This window comes from Staurois parvus, unplaced genomic scaffold (genome assembly GCF_062004578.1).
Source record: "Staurois parvus isolate SC_StPar_1 unplaced genomic scaffold, SC_StPar_1.0 ptg000264l, whole genome shotgun sequence".
NCBI lineage: Eukaryota > Metazoa > Chordata > Amphibia > Anura > Ranidae > Staurois > Staurois parvus.
In genome coordinates, this window is record NW_028318060.1 from 5156477 (window position 1) to 5176464 (window position 19988).

Genomic DNA, 19988 nt, shown 5'->3' on the forward strand with positions numbered 1-19988 from the left:
AAGTAGTACACACCACTTTACAGAGTGGAGGACACTCACATATCTTAGCCTTTCTATTAATATTAGTGCATGTGTACTGATCAGGCCTCAGATCAACTGATGGGTCTTCATGAGGAAACCAAGCAGGTGTTGTTTAGCTGGCATTTCTCTACGAAAACATCCAACAGCTGTAGAGCTAGTGCCACTCCTTGTAGTTGGGGGGGAGCTCTACATTTTTACTGCTCTAAAGGTAAAAATCCCTCCCTTTCCTTTAACCTCAAATCGTGACCATGTTTCCTTGTCATGGGCCTTATAATAAATGGTTTATTACAGTTATGGAAGTCACCTTTGATATATTTGTACAATGTTATCATATTCCTCTCAAGTGCCTCTTCTCCAAAGTGAATAATTGTAATCTGTGTAATTGATTGCTGAGGCCCTCTGTCTCCCTTATTAATTTTGCTGCCTGCCACTGAGATCTTTCTAATTCAACAATGTCTCTCCTGAGGATGTGTGACCAAAAATGAACTGCATATTCAAGATGAGGCACAACCAGTATTTATCTCTTGATAAATCCCTATCTCGGGGTGTTGGTAAAAATTGTGTGCACCTGCCTATGAGCAGTGTTTTAACTTGCTGCAAGAGAGCATATTTTCTGAGTGTGGAAGATAAAAAAAAAGGACAACATCAAATGGGAAGCTGGATTTCAAGAATGTACTGTGCTTGTGACAATTGTAAAGTGAATTTAGGTTTACAATCTTCATAGCTCTAATAACCCATGCTATTCCTAAATGTCACCTCAGAATTAACATGCACAATTCATACAAAAAGAACCAGTGCAATGGGCTAGACTGAGACAAAGGGGTTGTTTTAAAACAAAAAAAAACAATAGGGACCATCCACCTAGCAAAATGGATATTGGCTTTGCAAAGTGACAACTCAAAATAATTTTATGAAGAGTTCTTATCTAGAAGAGCCAAACTATTTAATGTGTACATGAAGCAATTATCCTTTTTTCCTTTCCAGTTTGCTTTGATGTTAACTAGTTCTGCCAATGTTGAAAAGCATTTTATCAACATATTTTCAGTTTCTTGTGTTTTATTTTCTATGTCTTTGTGCATACTCCCTATGAACATTAAGTCCAAATCTTGCTGTTCACTTTTAACATAGGCTGTCAAATGGGTACCTCCTTACAGCATAATGTTTATTTCTGCAGTCATGTGAACTGCATGGTCAGATTTTTACAGAATGTCTAGTCATTTTATAAATGTTATTATTATGGGGACTATCCTGATGTTGATATGGCAGATGGAAATGCACACTCAACTAGGGCTTGTCATTTCTTGAATGTATTGCAGGACAATTTTGTTGGTCTAATGGTGGACTCCCAATCTTGAAATAATGCTGTGTTGGATCTTTAAATTTCAAACAACACAGAGCTGATTTCAAAAGAAGAAATTCCACTGGACAACACATATAAAAAACTAAATTTAAACCTGAATGGCTAAATTCTAGGGTAAAAAAAAAAAGAATTGGGAAACAATAGCCATTAAAAATATAAGAAAGAATGGTCACCATGAGCATTTCAGAATAACAAAAGAATGCAATAAGAAATGCAAGAGCACAGTCAGGACAGCCTACATAGATTAAGAGAAAAATATTGCTGCAGAAAAAAAGAAAAAAACTCATATATATCAATAGTATACTTGAATATATCAATAGTAAAAAAGGTTAGGCAGACCATATAAGCCCATGAAAAGATTAATAGGGAAACTTGCTAAAAAATTAAAGGGAGAAGGCAGATATGTCAATTACATTCTTTTCTTCAGTTTATCTAAAGAGGACTATAACAAACAAATGATATTAACTCTGTATTGGATGTACCTCTGTTACTAGCATAAACTAATTTAAAAAAAAAACAGAAAAACTTGATTTAAAAAAAGTACCAGGCTTACAACCAAACGGTCTCAAAGAGCTTAGCGATATTATAGCAAGGTCATTGTTCCCAATTTTTAAAGACATCCTACTGATTGGAATAGTACCAACTGAATGGTAAAAAGCAGTTGGTACCAATACTCAGATATAACTGGAAACAACAGACCAGTCCGCCTAAAATCAATAGTATGTAAAGTAATAGAAGGAATAACAAGGGACCATATACAAGAATTTGTTAGTAAAATTGATGTCATTAGTAGCAACAAACATGGATTTATGATGGACTGCTCTTGTCAGACCAACCTTTTAACATTCCATGGGTAAGTGAGCAATATGTGGATAGAGAAAGGCCCATGGAAATAGTTTACCTGAATTTTGTTAAAGCATGCGATATTGGCATTAAACAACCTATATGTGCTTGTATGGAAAATTGGTTACATGTGCGTGTCCATAGAGTTGTGATAAATGTTTATTTTTCTAAATGGTCCGGAGTTGTGAGTGATGTGTTCCAGGGGTCTGTCCTGGGACCAATTCTCTTTGCCTTGTTTATAAATCATATAGAGGTTGTAATCAATAGTTTGATCTCAGTGTTTCTCTGTTGACACCAAGCTATGCAGGTCAATAACTTTGCCACAGGATATAGCAATTTTACAAGAAGACTTTGATAAACTAGAGGGCTTGGCAGCTACTGCTATGTCAGATAAGGTTTAATATTGAAAAATGTAAAGTTATGCACTTGGGGGCTAAAAATATGTATGCAAGATACTTTTTAGGGGGAGATTCTCTGGGGCAATCAAGGATGGAAAAATATTTGGTGGTGGGGGGGGGGGGGTCTTCTTTCAGACAACAGGCTCGGAAATAGAATGGAATGCCAAGTTGCAGATAGAAGGTTATTATAATATATTAAACAGGGTGTTTACTAAAGACATACAATTGTAATTTTATCAGTTTACAGAACTCTGGTTCTGCCTCATCTTGGTTATACAGTTTGGCTTTGATCTGCAAACTTCAGAAAAGATGTCCTTGAACTGTAGAGAGTTCAGAGAAGAAAGGGGTCTAGAGTTAGAAAAACTACAAAAATTAAACTTATTTTTCATGGATGAAGCACTTAAGAGGGGATGATCTCAATATGCACATCTATCCATGGTATATGTAGTATTGAAAAAAACTCTTTAATCTAAACTGAATAGACAAATAATGAAGTTCAACAAGACGTGGTTTAGCTCTTTCATTACCAGAGACATTTTTGTGTTTTTTGCACACGTTTAAAAACTAATTTTAGACCTGAAGATTGCATAAACCCTCAAAATATTATATATTTTTTAAAGCAAGCACTCTAGACAATAAAGCAGTGGTAGTTCCAAACACGTTCAACCCAGGAGGTTGGAAAAAAAAAAACGGACAGAACGCCATACCAACACAAGTGATCTTGGTGCAATGATCTCCCCTGATGTTCTTTTGAATTCTGACAGACCACTTTCCCTCCAGCCAGATTGACAGATCGGTGCTCACAGCCATTGGCATCAAGCACTAATTGGATGCTGGTTTTCCAGCATGTCCCTTTGACAAAATCCATTGTTACACCAGCTTCTGTTGGAGAGACAGCTGTACGCACTAACCCAAAGTCAGCCAGTTCCTACTGAACCTGTCAATTTTTGGCCAGTGTGTACCCAGCTTTAAAATGGTAGAGATGTAGAACTCCCTTCCACAGTTAGTGGTATTAGCAGAGAGTATAGATAACTTGAAAAAACTTTCTCAGTAAACACATTAAACAGGAATATGGAAATTCATAGCGGCATGCACATGTGCAAACATACACACACGCGTACTCACTGAACTGGATAGACCCATGTTTGTATTCAATCTTAATAACTATGTATAATCATTAATCAATATAGTTATCTTTAAAGTGAGAACATATAACCCAGGCCAGGAAACTAAGTTGTTAATCCAGAGTTGCCAGATATTACTGAACATTCCATAGCATTGCTGCTGATAGTGGATTTTTAATTGCACATCATAATATAACCACTTCCAGTCTAGGCCAATTCTGGCATTCCTCTCCTACATGTAAAAACACATATTTTATTTTGCTAGAAAATGAACCCCTAAATATATATATATATATATATATATATATATATATATATATATATTATATATATAATTTAGCAGAGACCCTAGAGAATAAAATGGTTGGCATTGCATATTTTTATGTCACACAATATTTGTGCAGCGGTTTTTCAGATTAAGATTTTTTGAGAAAAATACACTTTAATGGATTTTCATGCACAAAGACACAATATAATACCCAATTGTTTGGTAAAATATAAAGGATGATAGTACTCCAAGTAAATAGATACCAAATATTTTATGCTTTAAAATTTCGTCCAGCCATAGAATGGCGCCAGATTACAGTACCTAAAAATGTCCATAGGCATTTTAAAAGCCTTTACAAATTACCATTTTAGAATTACACAGGTCTGGTGCTAAAATTATTTCTCTTGTTCTGACATTCACAGTGATAGTTCACATGTGTAGTGCTATTGCCATTTAGATATGCGTGTGGGACCTACGTGTACGTTCACATTTGCGCATGAGCACAGGGTGCTTTAAAGTTTTTTTAAGTTTTTTTTTAGTTAAATTTTTTGTTGCCACTCTAACTTTAACTTTTTTTTAATCAACTTTATTGCTATGACTAGGGATGAACAACATCCCTTCTAGTAGCATGGGCAGTGACAGGTTGTCTTTGTGGAGAGATCTGGGGTCTATTGAACTCCAAAACTCTCCTTTGGCCTCCAGTACAGCCAATCAGACACTAATTGGTCTGATCAGCTTACTCCCTGGCCGGTACCAGCCAGGTAAACAAAGTACGGAAACAGGCAGTAACTAAATCCTCATTGCTTTCTGTTTCTGACATCACAGAGTGTGAGGAATGATATCCTTTCCTCTTACTGTGTGCCTAGAGCTGGATGCCTCCAGTCGCATCCTTGCCAGGCTCTCCAGTTGGATAGGGGAGCTCGGTAAAAGCGGCTGTGGGAAGGGGGTGGAACCCCCCTCCGCCACCTGGAAGAGAAATCCAGTGGCTAATTTGCTGCTCAGATTGATTTTACTTTGTGCAGAACCACCAGGGATAAAAGATTATGTCTCAATCATTGCTGCAGCTGCTGCAGCGAGGATGTTTATAAACGTATGTCGGAAGGGAAGTGGATAATTGATCTTCTTGATAACTTTAAAAAGTTAACACATAGGCACTGACAATTAGCCTGATTTACTAAAAGATTTAAGAACGTCCACACAATAAATTCAGTGAAAATTCCCTTCAATTATTCAATCCTGTGCAGATGAAATAAGCAAACAGGAATTTTCATTCTACCTGTTTTAATAACTGAAGTTAATCTCAATGCATTGTGTGAACATTCTCACATACTTTCATGAGTACATGTGTTGCCACATCAAAGATTTGAACCAGCCCATGTTAAAATGATAGGGCTCATCTAAAAGGAGTTGTGAAAGGGAATTCACAAAGTGTCAGCCAAATATAGTTTGTAAAGAGATTATATTTACCAGAAGGGTAAAAAAAAAAACCCTCTCTTTTAGACATGTGACTCCAATTTGCAAATCTCATTGGACTGACAATAACTGTTGCTTTTAATTTAAAATAAAGATCCTTATCCTGTTGTATTGGTTTTTTGGAATTGAGCATATTGTGTGGGCAGATAAACTCGCACAATGTTTAAGAAAGTGCTAATGCAGTAGGTTAAAACATATAGATCATACTAAAAAAAGACGTGCTAGGTTGAACTAGATGGGCTAGTGTCTTAATTAACCTTTCAACTACGCAACTATGAAAATATCCTTATATAGTACTTGTTTATTATTTCTTCTAGATTTGTTTTTCTTTTAATAGTCTTCATTTCTACCAATATTAGGGACCAGCTGGAGATTCAGGTGCTGCTGGTCCAAGGGGGCCAAAGGTATGCTTTGCTGTACCTATACCTGCTAAAGGTATTCAAATATCTCCAATGTTTAAAAAAGTCTATGTTCTAATGTTCACATCCCTAGTGACATCTGTGTTAACTGACATTAGCAATAGATGTTTCAGTTTGTACCACTAACATATGGAAAAAGGAATATCATATAAAAGGCAATACATTGTAGGCATTATATTGATGTTTAGTAGTGGCTTTAAAAAAGGGTCTGTTAATCTGGGAGACCCACTATATCTGAGAAATGCTGGTAAGTTGCTATGGTCAGTCGTGTATTTAGGTTTTGTGCTGCACTAGGCAACACAAAAATCTGCACCCCCCCAGAGAGAGCCTGACATTGACCAACAACACACCTGCCTCCCACCCAAGAGATCCTTCCACTACCACTGTCCCCCATACACACCAACCACCATCCCCCATGGCAAGAGAGAGAAGGACACTAACCTTCAAAGCTCCAGACATCCCCAGGAACAAGAGTCGGGCTGTGCATACACCGCCATGAAACCCGCAGCCTTTCTCGGAACCCACCAGGTTCCCATGCCACGTGTGTCCCTTCTTCCATCCCTTCTTCCGAGGGGCAATGCTGCCCCACCCTGAAAAATGCTGCCGTAGGCAAATTCCTTGTTTGCCTTGTAGTAAATACACCCCTGGCTATGGTGAAGGGTGTTGGATTGGGAACAATGTAATTATACACAAAAGCTTAGTCGCTCAAACTTTCCTCTAGCAACAAAGGTGTTTTAGAGACAGGTGAGCAAGAAAGTATGACAATTAGTAAACTTGCAAACATGAAGCATATTTTCTAAATGTATGCTAAAACTCAAAAATGAAATAATATTGTTGCTTGCCAAAATATTTTTTAATGTATTTCTTTTTTCTAATATACCTTGAAAATAGGGAGAAAGGGGTTTGCCTGGTGTGCAAGGACCCCCAGGTGAGCCAGGAGTACCTGGATTCAGCACAGAAGGTCCTCGTGTAAGTAAAAATGGGTATTTTTCTAAAAAAAATATCAATTCAAAGATAGTAAAAGCATGACATTGTATATATAAACTAATAAATGCAGATACTTAATCACTATACAATTGTTTCATAATTATGTCTATAAGCTGATGTTTTCAACTACCCAAAATGCACTAATGTAATAAAAACAGCATGTGAAACTAGTTTATTTGAACATAGGTAGAGTATCTGATTGAATGTACAATAAAAGTCTTCATTATTTTCCAAATACTGTATGGGTAGATTCAAACAAACATTGGAAAAAGGAGACAAGAGTACACAGCCTTTTAGCTTCATATTTAAATTCCCAGATGCTCAGGGCAGCTTTTTCACAGTATTTCCTTTTACTTGCTCGAAAATCTATTTCTTTTAGAAAGTTTTGTTTTATTCCCCCTTTTGTAGTATGTCTGCATTAACCATAAGAAGCAATACCCTTAGCACTGGTAGGCATTCAGTTAATTGGTGTCTTAGAGAGAACACAGTTTAGAATTTGGAAATATGGATTTATTTTAATAAAAATTGAAGTGAAATAGCTGTGCTCAGGTGAATCTATGCATATATTAGCTACTGACACTATACCTTGATACTTAGCACAATAGATATAGGTATATAAGAAGTACAGCACTCACAAACCCAAAACTAAAATTCTTAAAATAAATAGTAATGAAAAATTATCCTATGAATCACCAAGATCTTATCCCCAACGTCTCCTATCCAAGTATTAATCAGGACTGACCAGGGGCGGACTGACAACTCCGGGCCCCCGGGCAATGTGGGATCATGGGGTCCCTGTGTCCTTGCCCAAACTCAAAAAAGCCTATGAAAAAGGTACCAGGGGCATCTCATGGGGCCCCCTACTGACCCCAGGCCCTCGGGCAGTGCCAGAGTTTCCAAATGGTCAGTCCGCCCCTGGGGCTCACCCTGCTTAGCTTTCTAAATCAGGCAAGGTCTGGCGCATTCAGGGTGGTATGGTCATAGGCCTTATCCCCAGTGTCTATTGTGAACAGCAATATGTGAAGTCAAAATGCTTTACATAAACCGTGATATTGTGATAATAAACAAAAACATAAATCAACAAAGTGCTTAAATCCAGGAGTTCATATAGCGGCGTATACACTGGAAAATACACTAGGACAGAATGAAAAGAATCCCACAAGCTGTGATGAGAATATAGGATGAGCTCCTCAGCCCCTCACCATCAAACACTTACAAGGACTCCCTGGTGTCATTGGTCACACACAAGGCTTACCAAATAATGCGACCCTTCATATAAGAGTGGTGACATGAACATAGTGAAATTCCCCCAGGGAAGGGCCACTCTCTCCAGCCACACCTCATTCACTGAGACACTACGAATTTTGCTGTCAGTGGCTCCACACATCAACAACTTGCAAGGAATCCTTGCACCACTGAATGCTCCTGATCTCGTCTAATGTCGGAAGTTAAGCAGGGTCAGGCCTATTTAGTACATGGATGGGAGACATTTGTGCTTTGGTCTTGGTGAGTGATAGCATTATTTTTCATTACTATTTATTTTTATTATTTTAGTTTTGGGTTTGTGAGCGCTGAACCAGTTACATGCCTATGAACATACTGTATGTTATCCAGACACCATTTGTTAAATGTATACAAATATTTATTAAAAGTATATATAGTATATTAATGGTAAAATAGTCAGAAAGTGTTAGATCAGATGATACTATGAGTTGTGAAAGTTGGATGTTCTGTTCTTTAGAGGTGATGTTTTTATTAAATGAAATTGAATGATCTGCACAATTGGAATGCTTTCCCCCTCTTTTTTTACCTGGGGTGTGAGCCATTGCATTTGAGTCAACCTCCAGATGAAATAGAAGCCCCAGTTAACTAAGAAAGGATGCCTGTAAGGATGTTTAGCACTGTTTGATTCTTTGTTTGTAGAGTCTTTTTTCATGGAAAGCAGCACATTGTGATCATTTTGTTGTTGAAGACGCTGCAGTTCTGTGAAGTTTTAGTTAAAGTGATTGTAAAGGCTCAATGTTTTTTACCTTCATGCATTATATGCGTGAACTTAGAAAAGAATTCTGTGTGCAGCAGCCCCCGAGCACTTTTCTAAGCATGAGCCTGATCCCAATCCAGCGAAGTGCACAAGAGCAGAGGCTCTCTGGGGTCTCTCCCTCCTCATTGCCTGAGGCAGCAGCAGAAGCCATTGGCTCCCACTACTGTCAATCAGTAGTGGGAGCCAATGGCTGGGGGCAGGGCTGAGCCATGCTCTCTGTCTGAATGACCAAACAGAGCAGTGTCTCAGGAGGGAGCCTGCTCAGGTGAATCAGCAGGAGTTAGGGCCAGAGGGGGACCTGAGAAGAGGAGGATCGGGCTGCTCTGTGCAAAACCACTGCACAGAATAAGTAAATATGACATGCTTGTTTTTTTTTTTTTTTTTAAATCAGCCTTTAAATATCACTTTAAGGGTGGAGGTATGCACAGCAAGACAGAGGAAAAGATATATATTCAATCTAATTCTCCCAGCTAGAAGATCTTTGTAGACTGTTTATTTACCTTAAAGAGGAGACTGAAAACATGATAATAATTATTGTATTTTTTAAATTATTCTGTTGTTGTTTTAGTGCTACCAATCGTTTCCCTTTTTTTCTCAGTTGGGTTTTTATACCATCCAACTAAGTGAAAAAAGCTTGTAATTGTATTTTTTCTAATATGTTTATTCTTTTTTAGGGGCCAATAGGTCCTCCAGGACTTCACGGTATTCAGGTGAGAACTAGTTAAATACACTGGAAAAGCACATTATAGTAGAAAAACATCAGGCTACATTCTGCAAAGGTACTACCCATATGTCTGCATTGTTCCTTGTTCTACAACTATCTGCCAGGAATTGGTACCAGTTGGCCACAACAGTGATTTTATGAACAACAGGATGTCTATACTCAAACTAAGGAAAATATATATATAATAAGGGAATGCAAAAACAATTATGTAAACTGTGCAATAACACATTAGTATAGCTTTTGGCTTCAATGGTGTAATTGCCCAATGTTTGTTTTAACTGACATATCGTATATTGCCCTTGCTATAAAATGTAAAGATGTAATAACTGTTTTTCACTAGGGTCCGCAGGGTCTTCCTGGAATGCCAGGTCCTCCTGGTCCAGAAGTGAGTAGTAATCTTTTAACATTTATGATACTGAAAGTATAGATACAGCCATAATATAAGTTCTTTTTGTACATTTTATTAAAGGTAATTTATCTGGTTCTAAAAGCCTGTCCAGCAACTATATGTGCAATAATATGTGTAGTATTTTTAGTTTCTATTTAGGCAATTGGCTTAGAGGGCCACCAGTTTAACACCCCTGGCTTAGATGTTTAAAAAAAAAACTGTTGTTTTCCAGTTTGCAGGAAGATGAAACATTTTGTAGAAGCTAATAATGTTAGCCTGAAATCTGCTTTCCTCCTCTTTGTTTCTGATGCCACAATAATGTAGAAGCATAATGATTATATCTTTAAATATTTTTAAATTACTACATTTTTGTTTTTAAACGGAGAGTCTAGGGAGAAGTAGGGGAAGTCTTTAAATGAATGTGCTTGCGTAATTACCACTTGCAAAGATTTCTGAATTTCCATTGGTGGTTAAAAATAAGGTTCATGACTCTGTAATGTTCTAACTCCCTTCCAGATACTCAATGTGTTTCAATAAAATTATTTCATATATACCTATTTAGAAGGTCAATTTGTATTGAATGCTTGCTAATTACCACTTGCAAAGATTTCTGAATTTCCATTGGTGGTTAAAAATAAGGGTGTTGACTCTGTAATGTTCTAACTCCCTTCCAGATACTCAATGTGTTTCAATAAAATGATTTCATATATACCTATTTAGAAGGTCAATTTGTATTGAATGCTTGCATTCATTGCCTAAGTGGCACACATATGATCATGCAGTGCAGACCATTGTTGTTGATTGCCTCCTACGTCATCTAAAAGAAATAAAAATTTAAATGGAAAATACTGCTGCATATAACAATGTCACTGTGTTTGTATGTCACTGTGTTCTAGGGTGTGCCAGGGAGAGATGGCAGACCTGGACTCCCAGGACCTCCAGGTGACCCAGTATGTGAACTCATGTAGATTGTCCAAACTATTGAAATTAGGATGCATATTCTAACCACTCAACTACTAGCAGGTTTAATCCAATTTGTGTACATCACATTTTGCAGTTTTATATAAAATGTTAGTTTACATCTCAAAAATACTGTTCTTGTGTTGTTTAGTCCATATTTCTGAATTAGTTTTTTGAGGATAAATAAAGCTTTCTTGAAGTAGTATGCAACAATATACACAGTATATTCTTTTTTTTATATTAGCTAGGTAAATTATTATAATATTTGGTATAGAGTAAACCATAAACGCTGCAAATAATGAACCTGGATAAAAACAAACCAACATGTATTCTACCTATTCTCCAATTCACAGCTTCACTTGTAAGAATTATTCCCTGCCTAGACATATGACAAGTTTCTAAACTAACCTTAAAAATTACAAAAAAGATCAGAAATTTCAGAGAAACAATGTTGTACAGTGAAGGAATTGGTTTGGGAAAACAAAAGGTAACACAGCAGCTGTATTTCTATATGTATAACTTTAGGACAGGATGTGCTAGAGGCAGAAACTCAATTGTTGAGATCAGAATGAAAGAGCTGAGTAGTGCTAGGCTCGGATGAAGTTTGTTGCATGGGCCCAATCAGAGAATTAAACTCAGACATAAAAAAAAAAACAGAGAGCCAAAATTCTATGCCCTGATATCTAGAAACATTAAACAATGATTATACTTTTGCTTTCAGGGGATTCCTAATGAATACTGGTGTTAGTGTGCATTAATTTGAATAAACAGTAATAGTACAGTATGTGCTTGTGCAATCTTTATTTCTGAAATCTTTTTCTGAACTTGTGATGTTTGCTATTGTCTTTGTAGATTGCCCTTCCACTTCTGGGTGACATTGGAGCTTTGCTAAAGGTGATTTTGCTTTTATCAAAACTATTTTGTAATTTTCAGCTATGTTCACAAAACAAATGAACACTGATTAAGTTTATCTGATAGAACTATTTTCAAAATTATTGTAGTTATTATTATTACAATATTTACAATATAACGGGAGACAATACCACAGCTATTCAGTTCAATACAAGAGGGTTAGGATGGCCCTGCTCCTTGGAGCTTACAATCTAAGAGGGAGGGGCTAGTGGTATGAAAGGTAGTAACTGTGGGTTATGGGCTGGTAGGAGGAGTAGAAGATTCCATTATTAGCTGAGGGCAGGATAGGCTTCCCTGAATAGATAGGTTTTCAGAGATCGCCTAAAAGTAAACAGAGTAGGCGATAGTCTGATAAATTGGGGTAGAGAGTTCTAGAGGATGGGTGAAGCTCTGGAGAAGTCCTGGAGATGAGCATGGTTAGTAAGGTGGATGTGTCTGGCAGCAGCATTCATGATAGACTGAAGAGGGGATAGCCTGCGATGAGGTAGGCCAGTGAGGAGGGAGTTACAATAGTCAAGGCGAGGGATTACAAGGGAGTGAATAAGTTGCTTAGTAGTTTCTGAGGTTAAGAATGGGCGTATCTTGGAGATGTTGCAGAGGTGAAGTCTACAAGATTTGGACAGCGATTGGATTTGGGGCTGAAAGGACAGATGGGAGTCTAGGATTACACCTAGCACCCTGGCATGAGGGGAGGAACTGATGGTTATGTCATTGATCTTGATGGAGAAGTCAGGGGAGGGAGCATGGGCTGGAGGGATTACTAAGAGCTCAGTTTTGGAAAGATTGAGTTTGAGGAAGTGGAGTGACATCCATGCCGATATGTCGCTTAGTAGGTTAGTAATGCGAGAGGAGACTGAAGGGGTGAGGTGAGGAGTAGAAAGATAGATTTGTGTGTCATCAGCATAGAGATGGTACTTAAAGCCATGGGAGTTTATCAAGTGACCAAGGGAGGAGGTGTAGATGGAGAAGAGTAGGGGTCCAAGGACAGAACCTTGAGGGACCCCTACAGAAAGAGGGAGTGGAGAGGAGGAGCCAGAGTTATAGGTAATGCTGAAGGAGTGCTGCGATAGGTAGGAGGAGAACCAAGAGAGAGCAGAGTCTTGGAGGCCAAGAGAGTGGAGTTTTTTAAAGAGGAGGGGATGGTCAACAGTATCAAAAGCCGCGGAGTGGTCAAGTAGTAACAGTATGGATTAGTGGCCATTGGTTTTAGCTGTTAGTAGATCATTAGTGAGTTTGAGTAGGGCAGTTTCAGTGGAGTGTAGTGAGCGAAAGCCAGACTGTAAAGGGTCAAGAAGGTTGTTGTCAGTGAGGTAGGAGCTCAGGCGATTGTAGACTAAGCATTCTAAGAGTTTAGAGGTAAACGGGAGCAGGGAGTTGGGTCTTACGTTGTTCAGGTTGGTGGGGTCCAGGGAGGGCTTCTTATGTATGGGAGTGATGTGTGCATGCTTTAGAGGGGAGTGGAAGGCAACATTAGAGAGGGAGAGATTGAAGATGTGAGTGAGGGAGCATAGGATGGAAGAAGAGGGTGACAGTAGAAGTTGTGAGGGGACAGGATCCAGGGGGCAGGTAGTGAGACGGGCTTCTGTGAAAACCTTAGTAACCTCTTCAGTAGTAGCAAGGTCAAAAGAGGAAAGTGTTGAGGGAGGTTTAGTATAAGGTATGCTAAGTACGATGGATGTCTTTGCAGTGGAGATGCCCCTACGAATTGCATCAATCTTGTTTTTGAAATGATTTGAAATCTTGGAAGCAGTGAGTGAGGTGGAGGTGGAGAAAGTAGAGAGTTAAATGTGGAGAAGACGAGGACTGGTTAACAAGTTATTGATGAGAGTTACAAAGAAGGCTTGTTTGGCAGCATGGAGGGAGGAATTGTATGTTAAGAAAGCAGATTTATATAGGGTGACAGCTTGGTGAGATTTGGTTTTAGGCCACAATCACTCCAGTGCACGACTATGTTGTTTAAGATTTCCGGTGTCGTCAGTCTGCCAAGGTTGTAATGGTTGGGGTCTGATGCTTCATGTTGTTAGAGGAGCAAGTGAGTCTAGCGTGGATGAAAGCAAACTGTTGTAGACAGCAGTGGCCAGGTCAGGGCAGGACAGTGGAGATATTCTGTCATAGAAGTGGTCAGTTGCAGTGTGGAAAGGAGCAGGGTTCAAGTTGTGAAGGTTTCTGCGGGTAATTGTTTGCTGCTTGGAGGGATAGGTGTTTGAAGATGAGGACACTTTGAAGGTGATGAGATTATGATCAGAGAGAGGAAAGAGGGTGTTTGTGAGGTTGTAGGGAGTGCAACGATGGGAGAAAACAAGGTCTAATGTATTTCCATCAGAGTGAGTGGAGGACTGTGTCCATTGTGTTAAGGCAAAAGATGAGGTTAGGTTGAAGAGTTGGGATGTAGCTGGGTTATTCACATTAATGGGGATCTTAAAATCTCCAAGAATGATAGTGGGTAGTTTAGAGTATAGAAAGTAGGGTAGCCAGGTGGAGAAATCATCAAGAAAGCGGAACACCGGTCCAGGAGGCCAATAGATCACTGCAATCCTCAGAGAAATGGGAGAAAACAGCCGAATGCAGTGAGTCTCGAAAGAAGAGAAGAATAGAGAGGGAGGGTTAGGGAGGACTTGAAAGGTGCTCAGTGGGGATAGAAGCAAACCAACCCCACCTCCTTTCCGACCACTGAGTCTGGGTAAGTGGGTCCAGAGAAGGCCTCCATAAGAAAGTGCTGCGGGAGAAGAATATGTTGAGGTAATAAATAGGTATTTCCTTGTTAACTGCTAAACATCATTTATGATTAAGTACTGGCAAGAAGAAAATATTTAACACATTTAGCACTGACAAGAGCGCTTGCAATGGTCAGCTTTTATTAATTTGTGTAAAACCTTTATTCCAAAAGGGAAAAACATCTATTGCTGTAACTGCAAAATGTTAGCTGGAGTTCAGCATTAAATTCTTAGTCACTTAAATACAATGGAGGAGTAAATGTAGCCACCCTAAAACAAGAGGTGTTTTACTAGCAGATTACCAGATGAAAATAAAGGAATAAAAGCTTGAAAAAGAAGAACACCAAGGCAGCCACAGCATCTAATTATTGGCAAGCTAAAATGCATTACACTTTTGTTTTACTTTTTAGGTTTAGTTATAATTTAAGACATGACAGAATGCTTACTCTAATGTTTTGTTCATTGGTCTGTTGGACAAAATCAGTCAATGACAAAGTGATAGTGTACAGAAAGTGACTTTATGCCAGTATAAATTAAATGCTGCAAGTACAGAGAATTAGGGGTTTATTCTAAAATAAAATAAAAAAAAAAACAGCGAATTAAGAGTTTCAATCCAGGTTTAATTTCTCATTGGCCATTTCTAAGCATATTTTTCTTTACCATAAATATCCAATCTCGATACAAGGTAATTTGTTTAGAAAATCATTTTAATACAATAGTATCATTCATTGTTAGCTGTCATCTGCCTAGTAAGGGACTTCAATAAAGGTAATAGACTATTGTTCCTCTTATTCTATGTAACTTTTGGTATTAGCACATGTGACAGTAATACAGCAGAGTGGTAAAAGTGCTGTAAATCCTGCTTGCTGGTGACAGAAATGTAGATGCATTTTCACCAAAATGCACAATTTTTAAAATCATATCATACAAAACTGCATGGTTTTGCATTATTATGAGTTTTGGTGGCAGCGAATATACCCACATTTGCTAGATGCATGGGGGTGCCATCGAGGATTTATGGCACCTATTTGCATCTATAGAGAGTAGCACATTTCCATGCAGAAAACATGCATTTCCCACAACACAAGTGGTGTGAAAGGAGCTTTCATAGGCAGTCTTCGAATAGAAAGTCTTCTTAGCCATTTAGCATTAAAAATCCTTTGCTTAGCAACAGATCTCATCATCTTTAGCAGTCTCCATAACACAAATACTGTACATGAAAGCCACCATGGCCATGGTCAATGCACAGAAAACTGGATGGCTCATCAAGATAAGACATGTCTATTGTGCAAGGTTTTGTAACCTGTTTGGTCAGTTTTGTCACCATTTCCCCCAAAAATGCCTCAGCCAGAGTTGCCTATGGTGGCCTCATTGAGATAAGATCATCATTCCAAGGGGGAAAATGTCATCTCGTGCCCTAAGTATCTCTAGTCTGTGTAAAAAGTATGGAGTGTAGCTATTGCTATCTCAAAGTTGTTAAAAACATTATTATGCTCCAACTGTGTATAAGCCATATTGGTCCAAAGTGAATGAATAAAGAATAATTATATAACAAATTATTAAAATTGGCTTATGAAATGCATATACAGTATACATATTTTTGTTTTAATCTATGTATTACAGTAATTGATTGAATGTTTATCACAGGCTAAATTCAGCAATAACTTTAACAACTAGCAATAGAATAAGACTGTATAAATGACAAGAGATTTTATATTCTGCATTTTCACCTATCACTTGCTTTGCACCTTACCACATATCACAAGCGATAACTTCCTTCTACTGTAGCTACCTGTCAATGGCTTGCCATTATGTGTTTATGAAAAATTAGTGTTTCTCAAATATCTAGTCTCTGTGTACAAGACAGCAGTTAGAGCCAAGATTATTTTTTACAACAGATAGTTTCTGAACTGCAGTCTCAAGGCAAAAGATGTGTAGTTGAAGAATGTACTGTATGTTAATATTTTAGAATAGGCATTAGGACAAGATTAAGATCAACCATATGAGAAATTGCGTGAACAATGAGGATTAGCAATTCTGCTCTAATGTGTAAAAAATGTTTTTTCATTTTAGAATGTGTGCAGTCAGTGTCATGCTGGTGGTCCTGGTACCAGTTTCAAAGTTGAAAAAGGAGGAGCAATTTCAGCTCTTGACGGAATTAAGGTAAATGTCTATATACTGTAAATGACCCATTTATTCCTGTTGGACATGGATGCCTAGGCCAACACTAGAGCCTAGAGTGCTGCAGACAGTGTGCCATTACCTTACTCCTGACTTGTGTTTGTCCTACTAAATTGATGTCCACTATGAGCTCTCAGTCTCATGCACCTCTCCTAACCTCTCCTATATATACTATATTGCCAAAAGTATTGGGACACCTGCCTTTAAACACACATGAACTTTAATGGCATCCCAGTTTTCGTCTGTAGGGTTCAATATTGAGTTGGGCCAATCTTTGCAGCTCTAACAGATTCAACTCTTCTGGGAAGGCTGTCCACAAGGATTTAGGAGTGTGCCTATGGGAATGCTTGACCATTCTTCCATAAGCGCATTTGCGCAGGCCAGTCAAGTTCCTCAACCTCAAACTCGCTTATCCATGTCTTTATGGACCTTGCTTGTGCACTGGTGCGCAGTCATGTTGGAACAGGAAGAGGCCATCCCAAAACTTTTCCCACAAAGTTGGGAGCATGAAATTGTCCAGAATGTCTTGGTATGCTGATGCCTTAAGAGTTCCCTTCACTGGAACTAAGGGGGGCAAGCCCAACTCCTAAAAAAAAAACCCAACCCCACACCATAATTTCCCCTCCACCAAACTTTACACTTGATACAAAGCAGACAGGTAAGTATCATTATCCTGGAAACTGCCACACCCAGGCATGTTAATCAGATTGCCAGACAGAGAAGTGTGATTCGCCACTCCAGAGAATACATCTCTACTATTCTAGAGTCAAATGGTGGCGTGGTTTACGCCACTTCATCTGATTCTTTGCCTTTCACTTAGTGATGTAAGGCTTGGATGCAGCTGTTCGGCTGTTGTGCTAATCTGAAGGCCGCATGAAGTTTGGAGGTATTTAGCTATTGACTCTTCAGACAGTTGCCGACTTCGGCACACTGTGCGCTTCAGCCTGCACTAGCCCCGCTCTGTCATGAAGGCCTACCACTTCATGGGTGAGTTGCTGTTGTTCCCAGTTGCTTAAAGTTTGTTGTAATTCCACTAACAGTTGACTGTGGAATATTTAGTAGCAGGGAAATTTAATGGATGGACTTATTGTACAGGTGGCAACCCATTCTTTCACAAATGTTTGTAGAAGCAGTCTGCATGCCTAGGTGCTTGATTTTATACACCTGTGGAGGTGATTGGAGCACCCGAATTCAAAGATTTGGAGGGGTGTCCCAAAACATTTGGCATTATAGTGTACCTTCTATTTTCTTGCAGAGTGGACACTTTCACTGCAAAACTAAAATACCTCCTTACCCTTCTCAGTACCATGTTATTCATTCTATTGGCTTACAGAGTGAGCACAGCCATTGCAATCCTGAAAACATTCATATAACCAAACTAGGTACCTTACCATCCCTTTTATTGGCCTACAGTGTGCCCCCCCACAATCAAACACAGAAAGCCTGATGTAAACTTTAAACTGACACACAGTAACTTCTTGCAAAGCTAATTTTGACATTACCTATGCTGAATTAAAACATCCTGACTATTGAAAAAATAAACATGTGAAATAAAAGGTGCATTCATTTATTTCTCTGGTGTTATTTACAGTAATCCCACCAATGTGCAGTAATGTGTATACATCTTGGTTGATATCAGTTCAGAACAAGCTGGTATTATATTCTAAATTGTAAAATATTGTAAACACATTCACAGGTCATCTCATCTTCCACCCGATAGTTCTAGAGTAGGTTGCATGGCAACAGACTTCTTTAGAGATGCCAAAGTACTGTATATCAGAAAATCCAGAAGGAATAATATGTCAACTGTTTTCTGGATTTTCTCCTGGGCCTTCATCCAACTGGACATATAACAGTGTCAACAGATGATGCCAGTTCACAGTCTATAAAAGGTGTGTAAACTATCTTGACAAGTCCCTCTTACTGTGGGTTCATTTATATTTAAATAATTTGCCAAGAGAATGGAAACAGCTGTAAGGTTAGGATCCTAAACCTTCCCCAGACTATCCAGGATTCGAAAAAATAAGATTTACTTTTGCCTGAAGCAGACTTTTAGAGAAATTCTGCAATATTTAAGAACATGTCAGTACCTACTTCTCTGTAAGTAATTGGATCAAACTACTTTTTTCTTATGAACCCACTGGGCTGTAAGCATGACCATCCAATCCACATATAACCAGTGCTGCAAGAATGCTTACCTATAAAAAAAAACTTATTGAACAGAAAACAAAATTATAAAATAAATAGAAACTAAGAAAATGAGGACAAACTTCTCCTAAATGAAGCAGCCTGCTAGATAGGTGCTAGGTTAAGTAAGTTTATCCTGGGCTAACTATAGTCAGTTGAGCTGTATTTGATTATTTTTGTCTGCTGTGTGTTTCATTTGCTGCAGGGTTGACTGCTTCCCCCTGTTTGTCTGAAAAGGTTCTGGAATATAGTGGACTGGGATGCAGTCCTGGACAATCTTTTGGGAGAGTGTGCCCAGATGGTGGATGGGAGAGTGTATAAATACTGAGACCTAAAATAGGGGGGTCTTTTGTCCTGGAGGAATGCAAGTGTACAATCCCAACACACATGTTCCTGCATTAAAAATGGCTGTGTGTATAAGTGGGTGCTTCACTGACCGCCGGCTGGAACCGAACAGAGTCAGCAAGGGAGAATGTCACCAGCACACTGAGGATCATCAATATGGGTCCAAATGTTTTAATGAATGTTCACATAGTTACAGAAAGGCAACGTTTTGGAGTCTCACAAGACCCATTCAACAGGTCACATGCCTGATGAAGGGGTCCTGCGAGACTCCGAAACATTGCCTTGCTGTAACTATGTGATCGTTCATTAAAACTTTTGGACCCATATTGGTGATCCTCGGTGTGCTGGTGACATTTTCCCTTGTCCTGGAGGAAGAGACCATGGCCTGGAGGGCTGCTGTCCTTTTGGGCAGACTCGCCATGTGTCTGCTGTTCAACAAGGTCCCAGCTTGGATAACTGGGAGGTCTATTCTATGGAAAGTTGCAGGTGACTGAGGGACTTTTTTTTGTGTGGGGATCAGGTCTGGTATCACTGGAGAGGTGTCTGGAAGATACTGCAAGGTGGCATCCACCTATCCAAGAACATTAGTGAGTACAAGCTGGTGTGAAATATCTCTGAGACTGTCTGCTGTGGCCACCGCTCT

At 38.8% G+C, this 19988-nt stretch overlaps 1 protein-coding gene across 2 annotated transcripts in view; it reads left to right on the forward strand.

Annotated features, from left to right (window-relative positions):
* The window catches only part of COL19A1 (collagen type XIX alpha 1 chain), an 895475-nt gene that overhangs the window by 622084 nt on the left and 253403 nt on the right, over nucleotides 1-19988 (forward strand). For both annotated transcript variants that reach the window (XM_089681326.1, XM_089681327.1), the window contains exons 27-33: nucleotides 5847-5891; nucleotides 6798-6875; nucleotides 9609-9644; nucleotides 9999-10043; nucleotides 10943-10996; nucleotides 11859-11900; nucleotides 16706-16795. In XM_089681326.1, coding sequence (XP_089537452.1) covers nucleotides 5847-5891; nucleotides 6798-6875; nucleotides 9609-9644; nucleotides 9999-10043; nucleotides 10943-10996; nucleotides 11859-11900; nucleotides 16706-16795 — 390 coding nt within the window. The remainder of the gene's footprint in view (nucleotides 1-5846; nucleotides 5892-6797; nucleotides 6876-9608; nucleotides 9645-9998; nucleotides 10044-10942; nucleotides 10997-11858; nucleotides 11901-16705; nucleotides 16796-19988) is intronic.